Consider the following 26575-nt stretch of genomic DNA (forward strand, 5'->3'; position numbering starts at 1 on the left):
ACAACGGCAGAGTATTGTTAACTTTTTATGGCTGCAGGGGCAGTATTGAATAGCTTGGATGAAAAGGTGCCCATTGTAAATGGCCAGCTCCTCAGTCTCAGTTGCTAATATATGCATATTATTATTAGTATTGGACAGAAAACACTCTGAAGTTTCTAAAACTGTTTGAATTATGTCTGTGAGTATAACAGAACTCATATAGCAGGCAAAAACCTGAGAAATTCCACTTCCTGTTTTTTTCTTTTTGATTTTCAACCAAGCTCTCATTGAAATTGCAGTGAGATATGGATGAGTTTTCACTTCCTACGCCTTCCACTAGATGTCAACAGTCAGTAGAACTTTGTCTGATGACTCTAATGTGAAGGGGGGTCGAATGAGACAAGAAATAGTCACAATTTCCACGAGTTGACCATGCATTCACCATGCGCGTTCACATGGGAAGGACTTGCGTTCCACCGGTCATCTGAAGTCATTCTAATTCTCCGGTTGCAACGTTATTCAAGATATATGTAAACAACATTCTAAAGATTGATTCAGTACATCGTTTGACATGTTTCTACCTTCTGTTACGGAACTTTTGGACATTTCGTCACGTTATAGTGGACACGCTTTGTGACTTTGGAATTGTTTACCAAACGCACTAACCAAAGTCGCTAATTGGACATAAATAACATTTTCGAACAAATCAAGCATTTATTGTGGACCTGGGATTCCTAGGACTGCAATCTGATGAAGTTCATCGAAGGTAAGGAAACATTTATCATGTATTTTCTGGTTTCTGTTGACTAATACATGGCGGCTAATTTGGCTACTGTTCTGTCTCAGATTATTGCATGGGTTGCTTTTTCCGCAAGCTTTTTTAAAAATCTGACACAGCGGTTGCATTAAGGCGAGGTATGTCTATAATTCCATGTGTATAACTTGTATAATCATCTACATTTATGATGAGTATTTCTGTTGAAACGATGTGGCTATGCAAAATCACTTGATGTTTTTGGAACTAATGAATCTAATATGCCAATGTAAACTCAGATTTTTTTTATATAAATATGAACTTTATCAAACAAAACATGCATGTATTGTGGAACATGAAGTCCTATGAGTGTCATCTGATGAAGATAATTCAAGGTTAGTGATTCATTTTATCTTTATTTCTGCTTTTTGTGAAGGCTATATTTAGCTGGAAAATGGCTAGGCTTATTGTGGTTTGGTGGAGACCTAACATAATCATTTGTAGTGCTTTTGCTGAAAAGCATATTTGAAATCGGACACGTTGGTGGGATTAACAACGAGAATAGCTTTAAAATGGTATGAGACACATGTATGTTTTAGGAATTGTAATTATGAGATTTCTGTGGTTTGAATTTGGCGCCCTCTATTTTCACTTGTAGTTATCATATCGATCCCGTTAGCGGCATTGCAGCCATAACACGTTTAAACTAAGGAGGTGCATGATATATATGAATCCTAAGGATTATGATTCAAAGGAGTCCCCAGAAGGGTCATCCTCAGAAGGGTCATCCCCTGAAAAAACTAAGTTGGTGGCTGTTACATTAACCACACCCCAATACCAAAGGAATGGTTCAACAATAAAAGGGGGTGACCATAAAGCCTCTGGTTCTTCATTTCAGCATATACCATGGATATTCATATACCATATCAGGACTCCGATACGTCATGGGGACCAGAGTCCCTAAGGACTCTATGCCTCACAGCCCTCTTTTCTACTCCCCCCAGGCAAGCCCCCCGACACCCCCTACATGTACACAGCCTGGGGATGTGTACATGTACTATTTCTGTGGACACCATCAAGGCCTCTGTAGCCTCAATTTTAGATGTGGTGATTGGAGAATATATAAGAGAAAAATGCCCCGGTTGTGAGATCAGTCACTCCAGCCAACGACATTCGTGTTTATATGACCCACCCCGGTACTACTTCTTCAACCACTTTGAGGAGCTGGTGAAAACACTGTGGTCCTGCCGCTTTATACCATCAATGGTCAGAACCCTGGAGTCTATGGGTCTATTCCCAGGGTTTACGGTGTAACCGAGGCATTCCTACATGAACTGAAGGAGGTGATCTACATCCATGAGAAACTCAAAGATATCAGACACGCATTGGTGGACGACAACAAATACAAGGAAGCTTTGGTGGCTGATGTGGTGACTTTCTGGCTCAATAAACCCCAAGAGAACGAGTAACAATATATATTTTTTATTTAGACATAAAGCAATGGGGTAACTATATGCATACGATATTAGAGAGAATACATATTTTTTTTCTTTTGAGAGAATTTACAAATTGTAACGATTGTCGTCGGGAGAAGGAGAAGAGGACCAAAATGCAGTGTGGTACGTATTCATAATAATTTTAATAAAGATGAATACTGAACAAAAACAACAAACCGACAAATGAACAGTTCTGTAAGGTGCAACAAAAACACTAATCAGAAAATAACTACCCACAACCCATAGTGGGAGAACAGGCTGCCTAAGTATGGTTCTCAATCAGAGACAACGATAGCCAGCTGCTCCCCTCCCCCAAAGGTGCGGACTCCGGCCGCAAAACCTAAACCTATAGGGGAGGGTCTGGGTGGGCATCTGTCCGCGGTGGCGGTGGCGGCTCTGGCACGGGACGTGGACCCTACTCCACTTAGGTGGCGCCTTCGGAGCGGCAACCCTCGCCGCTGACCTCGGACCGGGGACCCTTGCAGCGGGCCCCGAATAGACGGGAGACTCCGGCAGCGCCGGACGGGCGGGAGACTCCGGCAGCTCCTGACTGACGGGCGGCTCCGGCTGCTCCTGACTGACGTTCGGCTCCGGCAGCTCCTGACTGGAGGGAGACACTGGAAGCGCCAGACAGGCGGGAGAACCTGGAGGGAGGAGACGGAGAGACAGCCTGGTGCGTGGGGCTGCCACAGGACCCACAAGGCTGGGGAGACCTACAGGAGGCCTGGTGAGTGGAGGAGGCACCGGATGGACCGGGCTGTGGGGGAGCACTGAAGCTCTGGTGCGCAGCCTTGGCACCACTCCTCCAGGCTGGATGACCACTTTAGCCCTGACCCTCCAGAGTCCCAAGAAATAGAAAACATAGAAATAGAAAAATAGAAAAATAAATAAAAAACATAGAACACAAAACATATAATGCCCACTCCGACTCACAACCTGACCAAACTAAAATAGAGACATAAAAATGACCCAAATGTTATGCAGCAAATTATTGAAAATAAAGTGAACAATGTATCGCTTTACACAACCCACAATACAGGGATTAATGCAGAGAGTGTGCTAAAAATGAAACAAGTCATGAATCATGTAAGACATACGGGGAGACTCTATACTGGTCACAACAGGTATCCCGTCTTGTGGATGATTCTGAAGAACTAGAAAAATCCTTGTCTAAGATTTTAGTTTATTTGTTTGAAACATCATTTAATTGTAACATGTATCATATTTGTTGTTTTTATACTTATATAACAGATGTATGTGTCTTTACAAATTCAGCGATATAAGCCTGTAAATGTAAACCAAGTTTAAAAGGTTTTGCATGCATGGGTCATTGAGAAAACGGCTACTAATAACCTGCTACGTATCCTGAATTGTATGGATACGTGATACTTAAAAAATGTTTGCAAAAATAAAATGCAAAATGAAAATAAATGTTCTCGTTATTTGAAAGGGGCTCATTAATGTTATTGTACATCAGAGAGGCAAGAATGATGGCGGAGCAGATGTTAAAAAACATTTATTATACCCCCTCTAACCCAGGGTCTTATGAGGGGAAGGAGAGGTTCCGGAGAGCTATAGCCGAAGAAACAGGTAGCAGGTTAGGCGCTGCTCAAGTGAATGAATGGCTAGCATCAACCTGTGTGAAAACAATTTCCACAAAATAGTTTGTTCTACTCATCCCTTGTCCCAGTTTCAGGCGGATCTATGTGACATGCAGGCCCTTGCAGATAAAAATTATGGAAATCAATACATGCTAACGGTTATAGATAGTTTATCTAAAATAGCATTTGTAAGGGTCTTAAAAAATAAGAGTGGGGAAGAGGTGACCCCTGGCCTTTGACTCTATCTTGAAGGAAGGAGGAGCACCCGAGAAAGTGCATACGGACGGCGGTAAAGAATTAAAGTAAAGAATACTTTTCAGAAACTCATGAAGAAGCACAATATCATACATTTTGCTACAGGTTCGGATTTGAAAGCTTCAGTTCTTGAACTTTGAAGGATGTGGAAATACTTTACGGCTCACAACACCCATAGATATGTGGATATAGTTCAAGATTTAGTAAAGGGTTGTAACTACAGCTACCATAAGAGTATACGGATGAAGCCCTCTGAGGTCTCCTCTGAAAACTCTTTTCAAGTCTTTAAAAATGTGTATGGTTTGTTCCCCCTACGCCGTAAGAAAATAATATATTTTAAATTCATAGTGGGGGACCTGGTACGTATATCCAAGTTGAGGGGTGTTTTCGAATAAAATATGAGCAAGGTTACAGCGATGAGCTGTTCACAGTTACCACGTGTACCCCCTGTCTACACATTAAAAGATTATGATTTGGAGCTTATAGAAGGGTTCCTTTTATGAGAAGGAACTCCAGAAGGTACAGTTGGGTAAAGATAAAGTCTTTCACGTGGAGTAGATTCTGGATCAAATGAGACAAAAGGGAAGAAAATAGGTGTTGGTCCGTTGGAAAAACTGGCCACAAAAGTTCAACGGTTGGGTATTACAGGACGATGTGGTGGAGAAAGTGGGGGTTAACTTAAACCCTCATGCATGATTAAAAACACCATCATTCGAGTGTACACAGGAGTGCATCATGGAGCACAATGTATTTTACCTGACTCTCTCCAGTAATGCATCTGCACATATATACTGTATATAATTTGTTTTTATAAACATAATACAAATAAATTAAAATGGTTATGGTACACAACCACAATCTCGATCCTAATCGCTATGTCTCATATTATGTTGATCAAGTGGGTAATGGATTACCCGGTTATCATGGAAACCCTACCATGTATGGTGCGGGGATAAGAGGTATATTTTGTAACCTCTTTAGAATGGTTTTTACCGTTTATGAAGAGAGGCCTCAGCATAGCCAAACCACATTTAAAATCAGCGGCCAAAAATATTGTGAGGTGGTGGCCTCGACAGGCTTCATCAGATCCCGAGCATCAAGAAGGCTTGGGTCTTATGTTGTTGTCTCGAAGACTAAAAAAGAGACCTCCGGGTATAAGGCGTAGGCCGGCCCTTAAAAAGCGGAGGTTAATCGTTAACCTCACTAGGGTACGTGGGACGGTAGCATCCCACCTGGCCAACATCCAGTGAAATTGCAGAGCGCCAAATTCAAAAACAGAAATACTAATTAAAAAAATTCATAAAAACACACAAGTGTTATACATCGGTTTAAAGATGAACTTCTTGTTAATCCAACCACAGTGTCAGGATTCAAAAAGGCTTGATGGGGAAAGCATACCATGCGATTATCTGAGAACAGCACCCAGCAGACAAATCATTACAAACAGTAACCAGCCAAGTAGAGGATTTACACAAGTCAGAAATAGCAATAAAATTAATCACCTACCTTTGGTGATCTTCATATGGTTGCACTCACAAGACTCCCATTTACTCAAATGTTTGTTTTGTTCGATAAAGATGTTTAGATCAAAAAACCTCTGTTTGTTTCGTGCGTCTTGTTCATTTAATCCACAGGCTGAAACGCAGTCACAACAGGCAGACGGAAAATCAAAATAGTATCCGTAAAGTTAGTAGAAACATGTAAAACGGTGTTTATAATCAATCCTCTGGTTGTTTTTAGCCTAAATAATCTATAATATTTCAACCGGACAATAACGTTGTCAATATAAAAGGTAAACAAGAAAGGCGCACTCTTGGTCGTGCACATTAAAAAGCTCTGGGACTTTTCACTATCCACTCATTCATTGAGGTCTTACTCTCTAATTTTTCAGAATACAAGCCTGAAACAATTTCTAAAGACTGTTGACATCTAGTGGAAGCCATAGGAAGTGCAATTTGAGTCCTAAATCAATGGATACTGTAATGGAATTCAATAGAAAAAATACAAACAAACAAAAGCATCCCACTTCCTGGATGGATTTTTCTCAGGTTTTTGCCTACCAAATCAGTTATGTTATCCTCACAGACATTTTAACAGTTTTGGAAACTTTAGAGTGTTTTCCATCCAAATCTACCAATTATATGCATATCCTAGCTTCTGGGCCTGAGTAGCAGGCAATTTACTTTGGGCACGCTTTTCATCCAGAAGTGAAAATAGTTCTCGCCACCATAGTGAAGTTAAGAGAAACTCAATAAGTCGAAGACGGTGTAAAGCGAGGAGGTCTGGACCAAAAACTGCAAAAAGAATACTCAGACGTATTTTCTAAAAGAACAAGCAACTTGTGTCTTTTATACCGCATGTCCTCTGAAGCTATAAAGACAGAGCTCAATCTTTTCACGGCCCCCTTAACCCAATTTTCAATAGATAGTTCATGTTATGTGGAGAAAGCCCCACTCTCTGCTATTACAGACAACAGTCCTCTAGAATTTTTCATCCCAGGCCATGGTGACAACGACCTCGACCTCAACAACAGTTTATTAAATGTACGTCTCAAAGTGACCAAAAGAGTTGTACTAATATTGCAAATGATGCCAAAGTGAGTCTCATTAATTACCCCTTGGCAACCATGGATGTGACTTTGGGTGAACGCCTTATCAGTTAAACCAGCGCGACCTATCCTTATAGGGCTATCCTGGAATGTTTACTAAACTACTTCGAAGACACTCTGAAGAAACAATTCAGCGCTGGGCTGTTTAGCACGGATACTGCAGGAGGATCTATGGAAGACAGACCCCACCACCGGTGAAAACAAAGGACTGGAGGCACGTGCTCGCTACTGTGCTGAATCTCGGGAGTTTCTTCTGCTAGGGCCTATACACTCTGACATTTTCTTTCAAGAACGTTTACTCTTAAATTCGGTTGATTTAAGGCTAAAATTAACCAGGGCCAAGGAAGAGTTTTGTCTGATGTCTGCCCAAGACGGTAACTTTAGTTTAAAAGTGTTGGGGGCTACGCTTTTTATTTTTAAAAAGTGTCTGCATCTCCGGCCATTCGTCTGGGTCATTCACAGGCTTTGATGAAAGGAAATGCCCTTTAACCTCTCCAAAGAATTACCATGAAAACCTTTAGCATACCGGTGGGCAGTAGACTCTGTAGTCAAGAAAAACTTTTTCTAGGCCCTTTACCCCGCTACATACATGGTTATAGGCTTGGTTGATCATGCCTCTACTAATATGGGCAGCTTGCATAAAAAAAACCTTTAATTTTCAACACTTCAATGCAGAGTATGTAGCTCTCTGTCAGGGCGGACGTCAGGTCCCTGCTAAGGCTTTCCAATCACAATTTAATAACAACATATCTGTGTGAGAATTATACAATCTATTCCTGGCTATCGGGAGGCATCTAAAAGATTTCTCTTTACCTATTGACAGAAATTATTTTTCAGAGGGTTACACATTGCATGTGTTCAATTTATCACCGGATGATGACACCTCAGGAAATCTGTCTGTGGTGTCCCAAGGTAACCTCAGGCTTTAACTTGTACAGTATATATGATTGTTTATGCATGCTCTGATTCAATCTTGGAAGTGAATTCCCGAAGACAAGTCTTAGTGGATTATTATTAAGATATTAAAGATCGTTGAGCAAAAACATGTATACCCAAGAGCTAGAAGGTCTCATGAGCCGCTGGATTGGAAAACAATTTTGTGGAGTATGGGCTTGTGATGAACTACCTATTGAGAAATGGAAGGAGCGACCGGTCATGTTTTTGGTCAATACTCATCCTAAACACATGTCGGGTGAACATTGGCTAGCTGTGACATTAGAAGATGAAGAAGGAAGAAAAATCTAAACTTTTTTCGCTTCCTGCATCTTTCCCCCCGGGTTTTTCACATTCCCCCCCCATCTATTAAACAGTTTTTGACCAAAAATGGATCAAAGATCTACTACAGCATCAAACAATTACAAGAACCTTTTCACTACATGTGATCAACACTGTGTACTCTACCTATGCCAAAGAGCCCGTGGAGTTTCTTTTGAAGATGTTATGTCTCTTTATAATGATGATTTAAGAAGTAATGATAGCACCGTAGATTGTTTTGTTAGAAAATATCAAAAGTATTAAAGTATGTGTCCTTTAAATAAGACCCTGTAATCAAGGCGTAGGCTCACGTCAAATGTTTAAAGAATGTCACAAATGTTAAATTGTATCAAATAAAATGTATTGAATTTAATCTAATGTAATTCAAAAGCCATTCAAAGTCTAACCACCCGGAGAGATCGGGATTAGGAAAAGGTCATAACTGAGTTATCATCAGCCCTTTCAAAAGGGGGAGGGGTTGCAAGAACATCTTTAGGAGTGCTGTAGCTCTTTGAAGGGTTTTGGTTTAAAGTTTGAATCTGTTGGTGAAGCTTATAGTTTGGTAGACCTGAGAGTGGAATATTGAGAACTGCCAGGGCTTTAAGAAGGTCTTCTGTCATCAGCAACCTTGTGGGCTGCTGTGGTACTTTAAGCAAATCCATCATATGAGAACCCTGACAATATCCCCCTGAAAGATAAACTCTCCTTTTAATTCCAAGTAGCGGCCCCCTTTGAGTCTTTTATCTTGTTCATAATGTATCTAACATTTTTCATGTTACGTGCTGGAACATGTGTCAACATGTCATGCATAACATTATCTTCAACATGCATTTGATCTTCAACCGGTAAGATCACCGGTCCAGGCATTACAGGGGCATGGCTCTCTCTATGCGCGTCATCCTTTTAGGGTTCCGGTAGGGAAAGCAATAAATGGGTGGTCTCTCTCTCACCTTGTTTAACCAAAGCCAAATACCTTTGCATGAGGGTTGTGTATTTTTGGACCTTATCATAGGGATTCAAACCTTTTCTGTTCAAAATATCCTTCATGGCCATATCCAAATCATTTCCCGCTGTTTGTCTGATACATTGCAAGGGCCATGTAATTGCTGTTTAAGTCTATCCAACTCTTGTTGAGGCACTAAGTACATTTTATTTGCCATCACACTCTGTGTTCAAACCCCACTTCTGGCAGCAATAAGGCTGGTGATGAAGGGCACGGCTATACTTAGTAAAGGTAGAAGAAAACCCCCAGTCTGTTGTATGGTATGCCTTTTCTTTTGAAGACTGGCCCTTTTATTGAGAGTGTTACCATTAAAATGATAGACTGATCATTTCTTTGTCAGTGGGCAAACGTACAAAATCAGCAGGGGATCAAATACTTTTTCCCTCACTGTATGTAAACATATTTAATACATATTGTTTGTTACAGAAGACTACTGTTGTACATTGAATAGCCGTTCATCCCTGTTACACCTTGATGTGATGGTTCCCTATGTCTGTACATGTTTATAATCCACATAGTGTGAATAGTGGTTTCCATAAAGTTATTACCCCCCTAAACCTGAATCTGAAATTACCTTTATGATCTTTCTTACCACTATTGCTTTGGGGTTCTAATCCCCCTCTTTCAAAATCCCCACTCTGAACAAATCTTTAACATTCATTATCCTTCACTATATTTATCCCTAAACCTCCCACAATAACTGTTGTCTTTTGTTAAGTCTCAATGACCTTACTGACAATATCAAAGTTTTACACATAGCTAAATACATTGTTGGAGACAGTTTCCAGTTCTTTCATTATGCAAACATTTGTTTATTAGATTGTTTTTCTCATGAAAAATAATGTTGTTTTAATTCTATATGGTTCATGTTTTGCTTTGGTCATGTGTTCCCTTATGGGTCAATGATTTGAATTACAATTGAGCAATTATGTTCTCAGCTCAATTACATAGAAGAGCATGTGGTCCCACCCCTCCCATGTGTTCCCATGCACATATTTGGGAGCCCATACACATTCAGGATGTACGGCTTACTAGTTATGGCAAATGTTAGGAAGACCTGGTGACTGTAACAAAAACAAAAAAATAAATTAAAAAACAGCAAAGGTTTATACTTTGGCCACATCTTTTCACATACGTTTTATTAGGGTCTTTTACCCTGTTGCTTGGCTCCAGCCATTGGAAGCTCGGTACATGTACGAAGAAAAAGAACATAGTTCAACCATTGATGAATGGTGACGAAAATAATGAAATTGCAAGTAGTCATGTTAACGTTCTCACTGTTTTATTGGTGGAGTTTTGCATGTGGCTGTGCATTATATGATGCCTGAATAGGGAAGAGGATCTGATCAAGCCAATTAGCATTTTCTTGATCAATTCTTGATCCAAAAAGACACACACCTGTTAATGGGGTTAATTCCACATCTGTTTACATGGCTTGGTAGTGGATTAGCATGGTATGAGACAAGATAAATAATACAATTTAAGTACAGTATAAAATAAACAGTATTATCCTAAATTGATGAATAAAAAAAATGTGTTATCACATCAACATCTTTCAGAATGTACCTGTTTTCAGTTTAGAGTGACATGTATACAGATTATCTTACAACTTTTTGTGTTTTCTCTCACTGATTGGTCTTTAGTAGTAAATAGGAAACTCAACAGTGTGTTAGTCCGAGAAACATTCATTAGATGGTCGTTTTATGTTTGTGAAACCTTGAAATGTACTCATTGGAGAAGGGATTTTGTAACAACAGTTTTGATTGGGTAATTGTGTAAAATATATATCATTGTATGTTTGAATTAGAGCTCATTTAAAATGTTTTCATCACTGCCTGGTAAACACATTCTTGAAAGTTGGAGCTACTGTATGTGATTTATATGGGGCTGCTGTACAGATCTGAGCACTTGACAAGACGTTGACATTTCTGGGTATGTCTCACCTGTAACATAATACTAATAAAGATTATGATAATAATAATGTTATATTTTTTTAAAAATAATAATACAAATCTGTCAATCAGCTAAATGTATTTCTTAAAAGCCCTTTTTGCATCAGCAGTTGTCACAAAGTGTTTTACAGATACCCAGTCTAAAAATCGAAGACCAATCAATGCATATGTCGAAGCACAGCATCTAGGAAACACTCCCTATAAGTCATAAACGTAGGAACAAAAGTTTAGAGAAACCATGCTCCGAGAGCTGTGCTGAGTGGAATTTTAAGAGTACATGTGTCCCTTATTGTTATTCAAGATGTTCCAGCATTCGTAGATGACCCTCAGGGTCATATAATAACCAGGGTGGCTGTAGAGTTGGCAAAAGTTCAACACTCAGGAGTCATGGTCATGTATTTTTCATAGCCTGAGAGAGAGAGAGAGAGAGGAGAGAGATGAGAGAGATCCAACAGTGCAGTTATATCTAACATGTAATATCAATCAATTCCCCACAAATTAAGCTAACGCACACAAAATCTAATATAATATATATATACTGCTCAAAAAATTTAAGGGAACACTTAAACAACACAATGTAACTCCAAGTCAATCACACTTCTGTGAAATCAAACTGTCCACTTAGGAAGCAACACTGATTGACAATACATTTCACATGCTGTTGTGCAAATGGAATAGACAACAGGGGGAAATTATAAGCAATTAGCAAGACACCCCCAATAAAGGAGTGGTTCTGCAGGTGATAACCACAGACCACTTCTCAGTTCCTATGCTTCCTGGCTGATGTTTTGGTCACTTTTGAATGCTGGCGGTGCTTTCACTCTAGTGGTAGCATGAGACGGAGTCGACAACCCACACAAGTGGCTCAGGTAGTGCAGCTCATCCAGGATGGGACATCAATGCGAGCTGTGGCAAGAAGGTTTGCTGTGTCTGTCAGCGTAGCGTCCAGAGCATGGAGGCGCTACCAGGAGACAGGCCAGTACATCAGGAGACGTGGAGGAGGCCGTAGGAGGGCAACAACCCAGCAGCAGGACCGCTACCTCCACCTTTCTGCAAGGAGGAGCAGGAGGAGCACTGCCAGAGCCCTGCAAATGACCTCCAGCAGGCCACAAATGTGCATGTGTCTGCATAAGGGTGGTATGAGGGCCCGACGTCCACAGGTGGGGGTTGTGCTTACAGCCCAACACTGTGCAGGACGTCTGGCATTTGCCAGAGAACACCAAGATTGTCAAATTTGCCACTGGCTCCCTGTGCTCTTCACAGATGAAAGCAGGTTCACACTGAGCACATGTGACAGACGTGACAGAGTCTGGAGACGCCGTGGAGAACGTTCTGCTGCCTGCAACATCTTCCAGCATGACCGGTTTGGCGGTGTGTCAGTTCTGGTGTGGGGTGGCATTTCTTTTGGGGGCCGCACAGCCCTCCATGTGCTCGCCAGAAGTAGCCTGACTGCCATTAGGTACCGAGATGAGATCCTCAGACCCCTTGTGAGACCATATGCTGGTGCGGTTGGCCCTGGGTCCCTCCTAATGCAAGTCAATGCTAGACCTTATGTGGCTGGAGTGTGTCAGCAGTTCCTGCAAGAGGAAGGCATTGATGCTATGGACTGGCCCGCCCGTTCCCCAGACCTGAATCCAATTGAGCACATCTGGGACATCATGTCTTGCTCCATCCACCAACGCCACATTGCACCACAGACTGTCCAGGAGTTGGCGGATGCTTTAGTCCAGGTCTGGGAGGAGATCCCTCAGGAGACCATCTGCCACCTCATCAGGAGCATGCCCAGGCGTTGTAGGGAGGTCATACAGGCACGTGGATGCCACACACACTACTGAGCCTCATTTTGACTTGTTTTAAGGACATTACATCAAAGTTGGATCAGCCTGTAGTGTGGTTTTCCACTTTAATTTTGAGTGTGACTCCAAATCCAGACCTCCATGGGTTGATAAATGTGATTTCCATTGATCATTTTTGTGTGATTTTGTTGTCAGCACATTCAAATATGTAAAGAGAATATTTCATTCATTCAGATCTAGGATGTGTTATTTTAGTGTTCCCTTAATTTTGTTGAGCAGTGTATATGAAAAGCATTCTTTAGAGGGTAATTGCAACTCACCTTCAAAATTCTCCATGTGTAAAGGCTTGCCGAAGGGGGAACAAACCATACAGATTTTTAAAGACTTGAAAAGAGTTTTCAGATGAGCCTATGTTACCGAACTGAGATATTGTAGGGAATGAACGTATTGATCTTAGAGGATGTCTAGGCCTATTCTCTGTTGGAGGGAGTGATTGACGGTTGATCCCCTCCCCCCATCTTCAGGAATAAAAAACCTGTTGTTTGGAGATCCTTATGTGCAAATGACGCCCTAATGTTGATATTGTTTAGAAGAAAAACATTGTTTCAAACACAAATGCAGACACACACACACACACACACACACACACACACACACACACACACACACACACACACACACACACACACACACACACACACACACACACACACACACACACACACACCTTTCCCAGAGTCCTTTCTCTGAGACAGACAGATATCTAGAGAGGGAGAGAGAGAAAAAAAACGGAGATTCCATTCATTAAAGGTAAGATACAATTTTAAAACCCTTTATTTAATTCTAAATCTTTAGTACAGACCTTTTACACATGTTATAATTAGTTAAACAATTTTACTATGGTCCTCTGATCCTTCTCGCCTCTCCTCTTCAGATGAAAAGGAAGGCCATTACATGTATTCATATAAAATAAGGCCTTTTGATTATTTTCAAGATTCTCTAGGTGTGTGTAAACCCTGCTCGTACCCCCCATCCTTGGGAAAAATAACACTTGCTGTTTGGAGATCCTTATGTGCAAATGTTGATTTTGTTTCGAAAAAAACATTATTTCAAACACAAAATGCAGAGACACAGACACACCCTGAAAAAAACATTGTTTCAAACACAAATGCAGAGACACACACACACACACACACACACACACACACACACACACACACACACACACACACACACACACACACACACACACACCATCCATCTTTCCCAGAGTCCTTTCTCTGAGACAGACAGATATCTAAAGAGAGAGAGAGAAAAAACTGAGATTCCATTAATTTTCGGAAATACGGAGAAAGAGTAATCTGGTTGATAGCCCATTCACTGCTCAATAGGGACGCATTGGAACGCAGCGCTTTCAAAACATGAGGCACTTCCGGATTGGATTTTTCTCAAGCTTTCGCCTGCAACATCAGTTCTGTTATACTCACAGACAATATTTTTACAGTTTTGGAAACTTTAGAGTGTTTTCTATCATAAGCTGTCAATTATATGCATATTCTAGCATCTTGTCCTGACAAAATATCCCATTTACTACGGGAACGTTATTTTTTTCCAAAAAGGAAAATACTGCCCCCTAGTCACAAAAGATTAAAGGTAAGATACAATTTTAAAACCCTTTATGTACCTCTAAATCTTTAGTACAGACCTTTTAAACATGTTATAATTAGTTTATTGAACTATTCCTTTCTTGCAGAAAACAGCAGGGGGGAGGCTCTATGGTCAACAAACACTTCCACCAGTCTCTAAATCCCCATCTTCAAGATGGAGCTGTTCAGACAATGTCTCTTCCCTGCACGATATCCCGCTCCATCCAGGTTCCGTATGTTTTCTTTCCCTGCATTCATTGCCTTTAGACCCAGGTTCTGTCTTAAGGACAGAAGTGCCATTCGTCGTAATTGATTTAAAATATTTTCCACTTGTTTCATCATGTCAAGGAATGTATCCAGCGATCATACACTGTTTACCAGGGGGCAGGGCTACTGACGTTAAGGCTAATTTGAAGATGGTGCTGGCTAAAACTGGCGAGTGTAGAGAGTAGAGGGATATTGTTATCCACGTCGGCACCAACGATGTTAGGATGAAACAGTCAGAGGTCACCAAGCGCAACATAGCTTCAGCGTGTAAATCAGCTAGAAATATGTGTCGGCATCGAGTAATTGTCTCTGGCCCCCTCCCAGTTAGGGGGAGTGATGAGCTCTACAGCAGAGTCTCACAACTCAATCGCTGGTTGAAAACTGTTTTCTGCCCCTCCCAAAAGATAGATAGAATTTTGAGATAATTGGCCCTCTTTCTGGGACTCACCCACAAACAGGACCAGGCCTTGCCTGCTGAGGAGTGACGGACTCCATCCTAGCTGGAGGGATGCTCTCATCTTATCTATGAACATAGACAGGGCTCTAACTCCCCTAGTTCACAATGAAATAGGGTGCAGGACAGGCAGCAGGCTGTTAGCCAGCCTGCCAGCTTAGTGGAGTGTGCCACTAGCACAGTCAGTGTAGTCAGCTCAGCTATCCCCATTGAGACCGTGTCTGTGCCTCGACCTAGGTTGGGCAAAACTAAACATGGTGGTGTTCGCCTTAGCCATCTCACTAGAATAAAGACCTCCTCCATTCCTGCCATTATTGAAAGAGATCGTGATACCTCACATCTCAAAATAGGGCTACTTAATGCTAGATCCCTCACTTCCAAGGCAGTTGTAGTCAATGAACTAATCACTGATCATAATCTTGATGTGATTGGCCTGACTGAAACATGGCTTAAGCCTGATGAATATACTGTGTTAAATGAGGCCTCACCTCCTGGTTACACTAGTGACCATATCCCCCGCGCATCTGGAAAAGGCGGAAGTGTTGCTAACATTCACCATTGCAAATTTTCAATTTACAACAACAAAAAAACGAAGTTTTTGTCTTCCGAACTCTAGTCATGAAATCTATGCAGCCAACTCAATCACTTTATTTTAGCTACTGTTTACAGGCCTCCTGGGCCATATACAGTGTTCCTCACTGAGTTCCCTCAATTCCTATCAGACCTTGTAGTCATAGCAGATAATATTCACATTTTTGGAGACTTTATATTGACATGGAAAAGTCCACATACCCACTCCAAAAAGCTTTCGGAGCCATTATCGACTCAGTGGGTTTTGTCCAACATGTCTCTGGACATACTCACTGCCACAGTCATACTCTGGACCTAGTTTTGTCCCATGGAATAAATGTTGTGGATCTGAATGTTTTTCCTCATTTTATTGCGTTTGCAATCGATAACAAATAACCTGCTCAGACTCCAACCAAGGAGCAGCAAAATTCGTGCTATAAATTCTCAGACAACCTAAAGATTCCTTGATGCCCTTCCAGACTCCCTCTGCCTACCCAAGGCCGTCAGAGGAAGAAAATACAACAGCCAGGCCCTAAGTTCACTAGAACAGGGGCCATACTCTTTCAAATGTTCAAACACATTTCACAGTTGAACCAGGTCACTACACATCAATTATCATGACAGCTTTAACATAAACAAATGCACTATCAGGTTACAGAAACACTCACTCGGTAGTGTGAGAACGGAAGGACAGGATGTACATATATGGGCGTAACCACGTGATCCATAAAATACCTCATCTATCACTTTTTGGCGTGTGCCGTCTACTGTATTCTCTCTCCCAACGTTTGTAACTAAAGTTACATTCATAACTCTAAATTAAGCATAATTCAATTGCATTCCTCATACTATAAAACAATTCCACGGAATTCTAAACAAATATTTTCTGTTATTCAAAATAGTGTTGCCCACAGCCATTTGGCATAGCCAGATCAGGACCTAACATAAGGACAACTCAGTGTATGCTATTCTGTTCTTCTGAAATAGATGACATTTTCTTCATATCATGCTTCTTTTGACCGCCACAGCCCTTGAAGTAACTACTGTATAATGTTGTTGATCCATCCTCAGTTTTTTCCGATCACAGCCATTAAACTCTGTAACTGTTTTGAAGTCACCATTGGCCTCATGGTGAAATCCTTGAGTGTCCTTCCTCCCCGGCAACTGAGTTAAGAAGGACACCTGTATGTTTTGTAGTGACTGGGCATATTGATACACCATCCAAAGTGTAATTAATAACTTCACCATGCGCAAAGGGATACAAATGGCAACTTTATTTTTTGCCATCTACCAATAGGTGCCCTTTTTTTGAAATGCATTGGAAAACTTCCCTGGTCTTTATGGTTGAATCAAATTCACTGCTCGACTTAGGGACATTGATAAAGATGCAAAGATGAGGTAGTCATTCGAAAAGCATGTTACACTATTATTGCATACAGAGTAAGCCCATGTCACGTATTATGTCACTTGAATTTTTACTCATGAACTTATTTAGGCTTGCCATAAAGGGGTTGAATACTTATTGAACATTTTGACAATTCCATTTTGACATTATGCCAAGCCTAAATATTGTGTGTAGGCCAATGACACTCAATCTCAATTGAGTCCACTTTAAATGCAGGTTGTAACACAACAACATCTTGAAAAGGTAATGGGGGTGTGAATACTTTATGTTGGCAATGTAGGCTACACTAACTTTTAACTGACTGAACACAGACCATTAGACACTCGTGGTGTGTATTGCAGTTATCGCAGACAAGTTAGAGAGCCGACATCAAATGCTTTTTTTTTGGGTTTGTTACTGCAATAGCATAACAATACATGGAAAACGTTGTGGTGGAAGAGGATGACGACGAAATAAACGATTTGATGCGTGTTGCTTTAAATCTGCGCGTGCTCAATTTCAACTGGTCTATGCGCTATGAGCAATCTGGCGGTGCAGACTAAAGAACATTCATTTGCGACTCTATTTTTTTTCCTTTCCATCCATCCATCCCTCCTCTCCGAATCATTAATCTCCCCTCCTCCAGACTTCACATCCGGTTCACCCGCTAGTAGCCTATCTTCTGTGTCTTGCCTGTGTGTGTGTGTGTGACGGCCTGATTCTCCACCGAGCTGTACTGCAGACCCCCTACCTGAAGTCGCTGCGTGCTAGACGGATACTACGCCTGGCGTGCATCGGTGATGGAGGTACCGTCGGCGCTCTGATCTGGTGGTGGGAGCCGATCTGTATGACACAAAGGCCGGGATGAGACGATAGGCTATCGGATGGGCGCCCCGGTTTGGTGATACTCGCTCAACGATGTCCAAGAGCCTGACGAAAAAAAATCACTGGACCAACAAAGTCCACGAAGCGGTCGTCACCAGGAGCATAGAGGGAGAATTTGGCTTCGAGCTGAAGGGGGGCGCGGAGATTGGGCAGTTCCCCTACTTCGGGGAGGTGAAACAAGGAAAAGAAACCGTCCAGAGCGGCAAGCTGGCCCAGGATGAGTTGCTGCTTGAGGTCAACGACACGCCGGTGGCCGGGCTCACCACCCGGGATGTTCTGGCTGTCATCAAACACGGCAAAGATCCCATCCGCTTCAAGTGTGTCAAACAAGGTGAGGTATGCCAGACGGGGCCAAAGGCGTAAAAGCATGAACACTGAATGGGTGTGTGTGAGCCGCCGCCAAACAGCGAAAGATAAGGAGCCATTTGTCTGGTTGTAGCCTATTTTATGTATGTCTACTCATCAGAAATAGCCTATATATATGTGTCGTCAATGGGTAGGCCTATTGCAAACTATGTCACTCAAATGGAAGATAAATAGTGTCCAGAAGCATAGACTATTGGCGCATTTCCATACAGGATTTACCCCAGTGTTTATACCCAGAAGGGCGTAGGTGCACATTTTGCTATGGGGTCACCTCTGATGTTGACATGCACTACTACTACCAGAGGTGGAACCAAATACTAACAAGCAAGTCACAAGGTCTGAGTCTCAAATTGAGTCCCAAGTTGAACTGGTCAAGTCCAAGTTGTGTATTCTAAGAGCAAGTCAAGTGACACATTTATACATGCACTGACTTCAATGCCACCAGACAGCCCTTTTCTTAATAAAAAAAAACAAAACATCTACAATACATTTTGATTATGTAATAATGAATTCCAAATGTAACCTTATTAAGTAAATTATTAATATCAATATATTTTTACATGCCAAAAGACCAGTAGGCCTATGCTAGTAATTCTTGCTTGGTTCCCCATTATTGCTGGTGAGCTTGCAAAGTAGATAGTGAATATTCTTGATCACCAAACCATTTTTGGAGCTGCATATTTATTTGTGGCAATCCTCTCTCCCTATAATTTGACGTTTGCGTTGCACCCAATTATATAGCTGTACAGCAAACCAGCGGTCTGTTTGCTAGCTCAGTGGCTCTCAAACCTTTTGACCCGTGACCCCTAAAAGTGACCCCTAAAAAGGAGTGGTTAAAAGTTTGCGACCCCCATCCCCCCAGCACATGCTCGCGAATACACGTGAACATGCGCACACAATCTCTGCGCAAAGGTAGCCTGTCATGACATCCATAAACGGTGATGCTTTTTTAAAACATAAGACATGGAAATAATCTGCATTTTATAACTTCATTTTGAGATGAAAGTAATTCATTTTAGCAGTCAATATCAACCAAGGATATCATGTCACATTCTCACTCAGCCTTTTGAGGGCCCTAAGTGAGATTTGGTTGGTGGGCCCCCCAATCTTCTGGCAAAACGTTTTAGTGGCCCCTCTCTTGACAAAGGACTTTCCTGCAATTCTACTAGTTTTGTCATGGGCCAGAGAGACTTAAAAAAAATAAGTTTTACAGCTCATTTCCCAGAAGCAAGGCACTTTTTTTCAGTAGAAAGACGATGCCCATAGCTTCCCCCATGAAGTTGCACAACGATTTAAGTCAATCGTTTTAATCAGTATGATATATTTGGGGTTGAAGTGGGAAATCTGAAGTGATAACTTCAGATATTTGCAGTGCCAATGTCATGCGTTTTCCCTTATGATATGACATGCTAATACTTTTCAGTCTATGTTTCTTTTCAGGGCTGGTTTTGATTTAAATGTTACCCATTCAGAAACACCTGCAAAGTTCTTCCTCTTCTCAAGTCGTGACTGAGCCAAACAACTTTAGCCTACACTTCACCGTCTGAGCCCTGGAGCAAATTAAAATAGGGGGTGCAAATTTACGTTTTAAACTTTAGCACCAAACTATCATAATCTGTTGAATAATTTGAAGTTTCACTTATTTTTTTTAGCTAGTCTGCATAACAAATATTTTATAAATGGTAGAATTGCGTGTGTATGATTGTATTTTGCAACCCTCCTTCCCATCGCTCCAAGATGAGTGTGGTTTTGACCACGTTCCACTGCTTTGATTGGTGCAGCGAGAAGTCTATCCTATAATGAAAGGACAACCTCGTAAGGAGTCAGAACTTGTTTATCTATTTTTGTTGTTGTTGCTGTTTTTACAGTTGTATTGATGTGTCATGTCCGATGCACTCAGGGTGTTTATTTGTTGTTGTCTCTTGACAACAACTGAGAGCTGGGATGGTTGTATCCTTCATATACCAGTCAAAAGTTTGGACACACCTATTCCGTCCAGGGTTTTTCTTTATTTTGACTATTTTCTACATTGTAAAATCATAGTGAAGACATCAAAACTATGAAATAACACATGGAATCATGTCGTAACCAAGCTGATTTTTTTGGGGGGGTCCTTAAATTAAACTGGTGTATTTCTTTATTTATCACAATTTAGCCAATTTTCTGTTTTAATGCAAGGCCGACAGACAAGTTCCTTACTTTCTCCCCCTTCCACTTGCCTCTTCCATTTGGGTGGTAATGCTGAAATTAGTTGGCTGTAATTTTGAGTGGAGTAGACCAGGCCTGATGATATCATTTACAAATTATACCTTTTATTTTCCCCCCCAAATATATATAATATATACACACACACACACACAGTGGGGCAAAAAAAGTATTTAGTCAGCCACCAATTGTGCAACTTCTCCCACTTAAAAAGCATGTCATTTTTATCATAGGTACACTTCAACTATGACAGACAAAATGAGAAAAAAAATCCAGAAATTCACATTGTACATTTTTTGTATGAATTTATTTGCAAATTATGGCAGAAAAACTTTTGTCATTGACCAAATACTTATTATCTCAATACTTTGTTACATACCCTTTGTTGGCAATGACAGAGGTCAAACGTTTTCTGTAAGTCTTCACCAGATTTTCACACACTGTTGCTGGTATTTTGGCCCATTCCTCCATGCAGATCTCCTCTAGAGCAGTGATGTTTTGGGGCTGTTGCTGGGCAACACGGACTTTCAACTCCCTCCAAAGATTTTCTATGGGGTTGAGATCTGGAGACTGGCTAGGCCACTCCAGGACCTTGAAATGCTTCTTACGAAGCCACTCCTTCGTTGCATGGGCGGTGTGTTTGAGATCATTGTCATGCTGAAAGACCCAGCCATGTTTCATATGCAATGCCCTTGCTGATGGTAGGCTTTGTTACTTTGGTTCCAGCTCTCTGCAGGTCATTCACTAGGTGCCCCCGTGTGGTTCTGGGATTTTCGCTCACCGTTCTTGTGATCATTTTGACCCCACGGGGTGAGATCTTGCGTGGAGCCCCAGATCGAGGGAGATTATCAGTGGTCTTGTATGTCTTCCATTTCCTAATAATTGCTCCCACAGTTGATTTCTTCAAACCAAGCTGCTTACCTATTGCAGATTCAGTCTTCCCAGCTTGGTGCAGGTCTACAATTTTGTTTCTGGTGTCCTTTGACAGCTCTTTGGTCTTGGCCATAGTGGGGTTTGGAGTGTGACTGTTTGAGGTTGTGGACAGGTGTCTTTTATACTGATAACAAGTTCAAACAGGTGCCATTAATACAGGTAACGAGTGGAGGACAGAGGAGCCTCTTAAAGAAGAAGTTATAGGTATGCAAGAGCCAGAAATCTTGCTTGTTTGTAGTTGACCAAATACTTATTTTCCTTCATAATTTGCAAATAAATTCATAAAAAATCCAACAATGTGATTTTCTGGATTTCTTTTCTAATTTTGTCTGTCATAGTTGAAGTGTACCTATGATGAAAATTACAGGCCTCTCTCATCTTTAAGTGGGAGAACTTGCACGATTTGTGGCTGACTAAATACTTTTTTGCCCCACTGTATATATATTTTTTTCATCAATTAGTACATTTTAGATGAACCATAATATTTGTTGTAATATTTGTTCTCTTTTCTGGTGGATTAAACTGAAATTGCAACCAACTTTCTATATCTTGTTTGAAAAATAGCAATATTTTGTAGTTCATTTCATTTTCAAATAACCAAAAGTGAGAGGTTGTAGTCTGAATAAAGGGGAAAAGGCCATTCTTGAACACGGGGTGCAATATTCTTACTAATCTGCTAGAGAACCAGTTTGGATTGAAGTATACCTTTTGTATGCCTGAAGCCTTTAGTGAGAGGTCTAATGCTTAAATATTTAATAATTCTGCCCTCCGAATTCATATTCAATATATAAATAGGCCCGTTTTATGTCTGGCTTGCCTTTCCATAAAAAAATGGAATGTTTTTTTGCTCATATAATTTTTAAAAAGTCACTAGGTGTAGGCAAGGTCAAAAGTTCCTTCAATGTAATTTGGCCTTCACATGAGTCTTTCTGTACAGCTGTTCATTTTACATTAGTAATAGTAAAAAATACTTACAATTTACTTTGGTTGGTCGAGATGGAGGAGGCTGAAATGGAAACATGCTTTGCTTCCTCAGTTTCCGTCATTTGTTTCTGTTAGTCCTTTTTGGTAGCCTTTCTATGTTGAAGAAAGTGGTGCATTTTTCCCCCCATTCCATCCAGTTCGCATTATTTTAATAATATATTACACTTAATCTTTCTTGAATAATTTCCTCCATTTCTTTTTGTTTTTCCTCTAACGTATTCTGTGCCTCTATGATACTGTTTTTGTTACTATCTATCTGTACTGTTAGTCCCTTTTTTCCCCTTTCTTAATATGAATTATTTGGACAAATTGCTTTTCTTTTAAGATGAATATTGAATTGCATGGCCTCTAAAAGCACATTTTAAAAGTGTCCCATACAATAAGGGGATCTGCTTTACCTGTCGGAAAAAGTAATTTCTTAATTATTCTGTCCTGGTTAAAAACAAGTTTTCATCCAATAGGCTTCGATTCAATTTCCAATACCCTCGCCCATGTGGAAATTCTGTAAGACTAATGTATATGCCAATTATTTGATGGTATTGCTGCATTCTTTTCCCTATCTACACTTTTTAAACTTTTGGTGCCAGCGAAAGTGACATAGGGAAGTAGTCAAGATGACTAGCTTAATTGAACCTCTGCCATGTATACAGTGGGGCAAAAAAGTATTTAGTCAGCCACTAATTGTGCAAGTTCTCTCACTTAAAAAGATGAGAGAGGCCTGTAATTTTTATCATGGGTACACTTCAACTATGGCAGACAAAATTTAAAAAACAAATCCAGAAGATCACATTGTAGGATTTTTAATGAATGTATTTGCAAATTATGGTGGAAAATAAGTATTTGGTCAATAACAAAAGTTTATCTCAATACTTTGTTATATACCCTTTGTTGGCAATGACAGAGGTCAAATGTTTTCTGTAAGTCTTCATACGGTTTTCACACACTGTTGCTGGTATTTTGGCCCATTCCTCCATGCAGATCTCCTCTAGAGCAGTGATGTTTTGGGGCTGATGCTGTGCAACACAGACTTTCAAATCCCTCCAAAGACTTTCTATGGGGTTGTGATCTGGAGACTGGCTAGGCCACTCCAGGACCTTGAAATGCTTCTTACGAAGCCACTCCTTCGCAGCCCGGGCGGTGTGTTTGGGATCGTTGTCATGCTGAAAGACCCAGCCACGTTTCATCTTCAATGCCCTTGCTGATGGAAGGAGGTTTTCACTTAAAATCTCACGATACATGGCCCCATTCATTCTTTCCTTTACATGGATCAGTCGTCCTGGTCCCTCTGCAGACAACAGCCCCAAAGTATGATATTTCCACCCCCATGCTTCACAGTAGGTATGGTGTTCTTTGGATGCAACTCAGCATTCTTTGTCCTCCAAATACGACAAGTTGAGTTTTTACCAAAAAGTTATATTTTGGTTTCATCTGACCATATGACATTCTCCCAATATTCTTCTGGATCATCCGAATGCTCTCTAGCAAACTTCAGATGGGCCTTGACATGTACTGGCTTAAGCAGGGGGACACGTCTGGCACTGCAGGATTTGAGTCCCTGGCGGCGTAGTGTTTTACTGATGGTAGGCTTTGTTACTTTGGTCCCAGAACTCTGCAGGTCATTCACTAGGTCCCACCGTGTGGTTCTGGGATTTTTGCTCACCGTTCTTGTGGTGATTTTGATCCCACGGCGTGAGATCTTGCGTGGAGCCCCAGATAAAGGGAGATTATCAGTGGTCTTGTATGTCTTCCATTTCCTAGTAATTGCTCCCACAGTTGATTTCTTCAAACCAAGCTGCTTACCTATTGCAGATTCAGTCTTCCCAGCTTGGTGCAGGTCTACAATTTTGTTTCTGGTGTCCTTTGACTGCTCTTTGGTCTTGGCCATAGTGGAGTTTGGAGTGTGACTGTTTGAGGTTGTGGACAGGTGTCTTTTATACTGATAACAAGTTCAAACAGGTGCCATTAATACAGGTAATGAGTGGAGGACAGAGGAGCCTCTTATTAAAGAAGTTACAGGTGTGTGAGAGCCAGAAATGTTGCTTGTTTGTAGGTGACCAAATACTTATTTTCCACCATAATTTGCAAATAAATTCATTAAAAATCCTACAATGTGATTTTCTGGATTTTTTCCCCCTCATTTTGTCTGTCATAGTTGAAGTGTACTACCTATGATGGAAATTACAGGTCTCTCATCTTTTTAAGTGGGAGAACTTGCAGAATTGGTGGCTGACTAAATACTTTTTGCCCCACTTTATGTCACTAGGTTAAGATATTTAAGCCTCCATATATCCACTAGTAATATCATTATATACATGATATTTGTGATTTCCTGAAGTGCATACGGGTGATAGTTTGTAGTGTGTTTTATTTTAGATTCCATTGAGGTATTTAAATCTCCCACCATGATAACAGTCTTGTATTGTTTGCTAAATTATTACTTGTATTTTCAAAGAAGCTTGGGGCATCATTATTTGGAACGTATAGATTAATGAACCAAATTTGTTTATGGTCCAATTACATATTTAAAAGAATCCATCTACCTTGCGGATCTGTTTGAACAATTTGCATATTCAGATCAAAATAATTGTGAATTAATATCATTCCCCTTTTTGTGTTTCTTTGCCCATGGAAGAAGTATATCTCACCCCCCTCCCTCCCCAGTCCTTTCTCCACAGAACTTCAACTAAAATAGTTGAATGAGTTTCCTATAAACAATAGATATTATATTCCTTCTCTTTAAGCCAGGTAAATACTGATAATAAGAAAATACTATCTGCTAAGCCATTACAATTCTAACTGGCTATATATGAGTTTTAGTTTTTTTGTATTTTTACATCAATCAACGTTTCAGTAAAAGCGCTGGTTTTAGCCAGCCCCGCCAGCCAGCTAATTTTCAATCGCAGTCCCCGGGCAGGTGCAAAAACAGTGACAATAACAATACAGACATACAATGTGCAGTGAGCACATACAGTGCAACACGTAGCACGCAGACAGAGCAATAGTATAAAAAACAACAAAACAAAATGCATAAAAGCAACAAAATGTTTCCACACCTCAAACCTCACGAGCTACAGACAACATGGAAGGCAGCAATACACAGATCGAGATTATGTTCACAAGTCTGTTAGGCCTTTGGCCATGTCTTTATGTTTTTTTGTGAAGGTGTTTGTGTGTGTGAGTGAGATGGCTGTGAGTGTGAGAGAGATGACTGTGAGTGTGAGAGAGATGTCTGTGTCTGTGAGAGAGATGTCTGTGTCTATACAGTCACCTCTCATGGCAGACCTTGTCGATCTGCTGCCATGGGTTTGGGTTTTCTGTTTAACAAAAGTAGTAAGTGGAGGGGGAGGAGCCAGGCTATTTAGGATCTTGAATACAAGACATGCGGCAGTGTTTTGCACAGGATTTTCCCAACTCAGGAGCTCATGCTTTCTGATGTAACAGTGATGATGGCAAGTGGGCTTTCTTTCAACTACTTTGAGAGCCTGTTTGTAGACCGACTGAATTGCTTTTAATGTTGTGCAGCAAGCTTGGGCCAAACTGGTCAAGCAGTGTGTTAAGTGGTGGAGTATCGCATTGAAGAGCTGTGATCAACCAATTTCATATGAATCGGAAATTAGCTAGATTGAATTAGGTTATTTTAAGGTGTGATGTTCGGATGTACCGATCCCGTGCAGGTGTTGTTACACGTTGTCTGCCACTGCGAGGACAATCAGCTGTCCACCCTGTCTCCCTGTTGCACTGTCTTAGGCGTCTCACAGTACTGACATTGCAATTTATTGCCCTGGCCAAATCTGCAGTCCTCATGCCTCCTTGCAGCATGCCTAAGGCACGTTCACACAGATGAGCAGGGACCCTGGGCATCTTTCTTTTGGTGTTTTTCAGAGTCAGTAGAAAGGCCTCTTTTTTAATGTCCTAAGTTTTCATAACTGTGACCTTAATTGCCTACTGTCTGTAAGCTGTTAAGACACTAACGACCATTCCACAGGTGCATGTGCATTAATTGTTTATGGTTCATTGAACAAGCATGGGAAACAGTGTTTAACCCCTTTACAATGAAGGTCCGTGAAGTTATTTGGACAGGGTCCTGAAAAAGTTAAGTTTATATTTTGATTGTGCAAATCCATTTTGATTTGTCACATGCTTACAAGCCCTTCAAAAACAATGTAGTTTTAAGAAAAATAGA

At 40.8% G+C, this 26575-nt stretch overlaps 2 protein-coding genes across 9 annotated transcripts in view; one reads left to right on the forward strand and one right to left on the reverse strand.

Moving 5' to 3' along the window:
- Nucleotides 1-2467: 2467 nt before the first annotated feature.
- On the reverse strand, nucleotides 2468-17905 carry LOC127910575 (uncharacterized). 2 transcript variants are annotated; one of them, XM_052474713.1, is made up of 2 exons: nucleotides 17771-17897; nucleotides 2468-3064 (listed from the first exon to the last, which is right to left on the reverse strand). In XM_052474713.1, the coding sequence occupies exons 1-2, from the start codon at nucleotides 17812-17814 to the stop codon at nucleotides 2509-2511; spliced, it is 600 nt and encodes a 199-aa protein (XP_052330673.1). In that variant the 5' UTR covers nucleotides 17815-17897; the 3' UTR covers nucleotides 2468-2508. The 2 variants fall into 2 exon arrangements, 1 of the variants encoding a protein (XP_052330673.1); XR_008075274.1 differs by lacking the exon at nucleotides 2468-3064 and adding an exon at nucleotides 10437-11311 and having other exon boundaries at nucleotides 17771-17905.
- LOC118400937 (membrane-associated guanylate kinase, WW and PDZ domain-containing protein 2-like) overlaps nucleotides 17457-26575 on the forward strand; it is a 230215-nt gene continuing 221096 nt past the window's right edge. For 6 of the 7 annotated variants that reach the window (XM_052474703.1, XM_052474704.1, XM_052474706.1 and 3 more), the window contains exon 1: nucleotides 17458-18235. In XM_052474703.1, coding sequence (XP_052330663.1) covers nucleotides 17938-18235 — 298 coding nt within the window. In that variant the 5' untranslated portion in view covers nucleotides 17458-17937. Of the gene's footprint in view, nucleotides 18236-26575 lie in introns of all 7 variants that reach the window. The other variant, XM_052474705.1, reaches the window with a different exon arrangement.

The sequence above is a fragment of the Oncorhynchus keta genome, chromosome 22 (assembly GCF_023373465.1).
Source record: "Oncorhynchus keta strain PuntledgeMale-10-30-2019 chromosome 22, Oket_V2, whole genome shotgun sequence".
NCBI lineage: Eukaryota > Metazoa > Chordata > Actinopteri > Salmoniformes > Salmonidae > Oncorhynchus > Oncorhynchus keta.

Coding starts and splice junctions, on each gene's coding strand:
- LOC127910575 (XM_052474713.1), bottom strand. CDS start 17,814: ATGCACGCCAGGCGTAGTATCCGTCTAGCACGCAGCGACTTCAG. Junction 3,065..17,770: donor CTAGCACGCAGCGACTTCAG/GTAGGGGGTCTG, acceptor GGGACTCTGGAG/GGTCAGGGCTAAAGTGGTCA.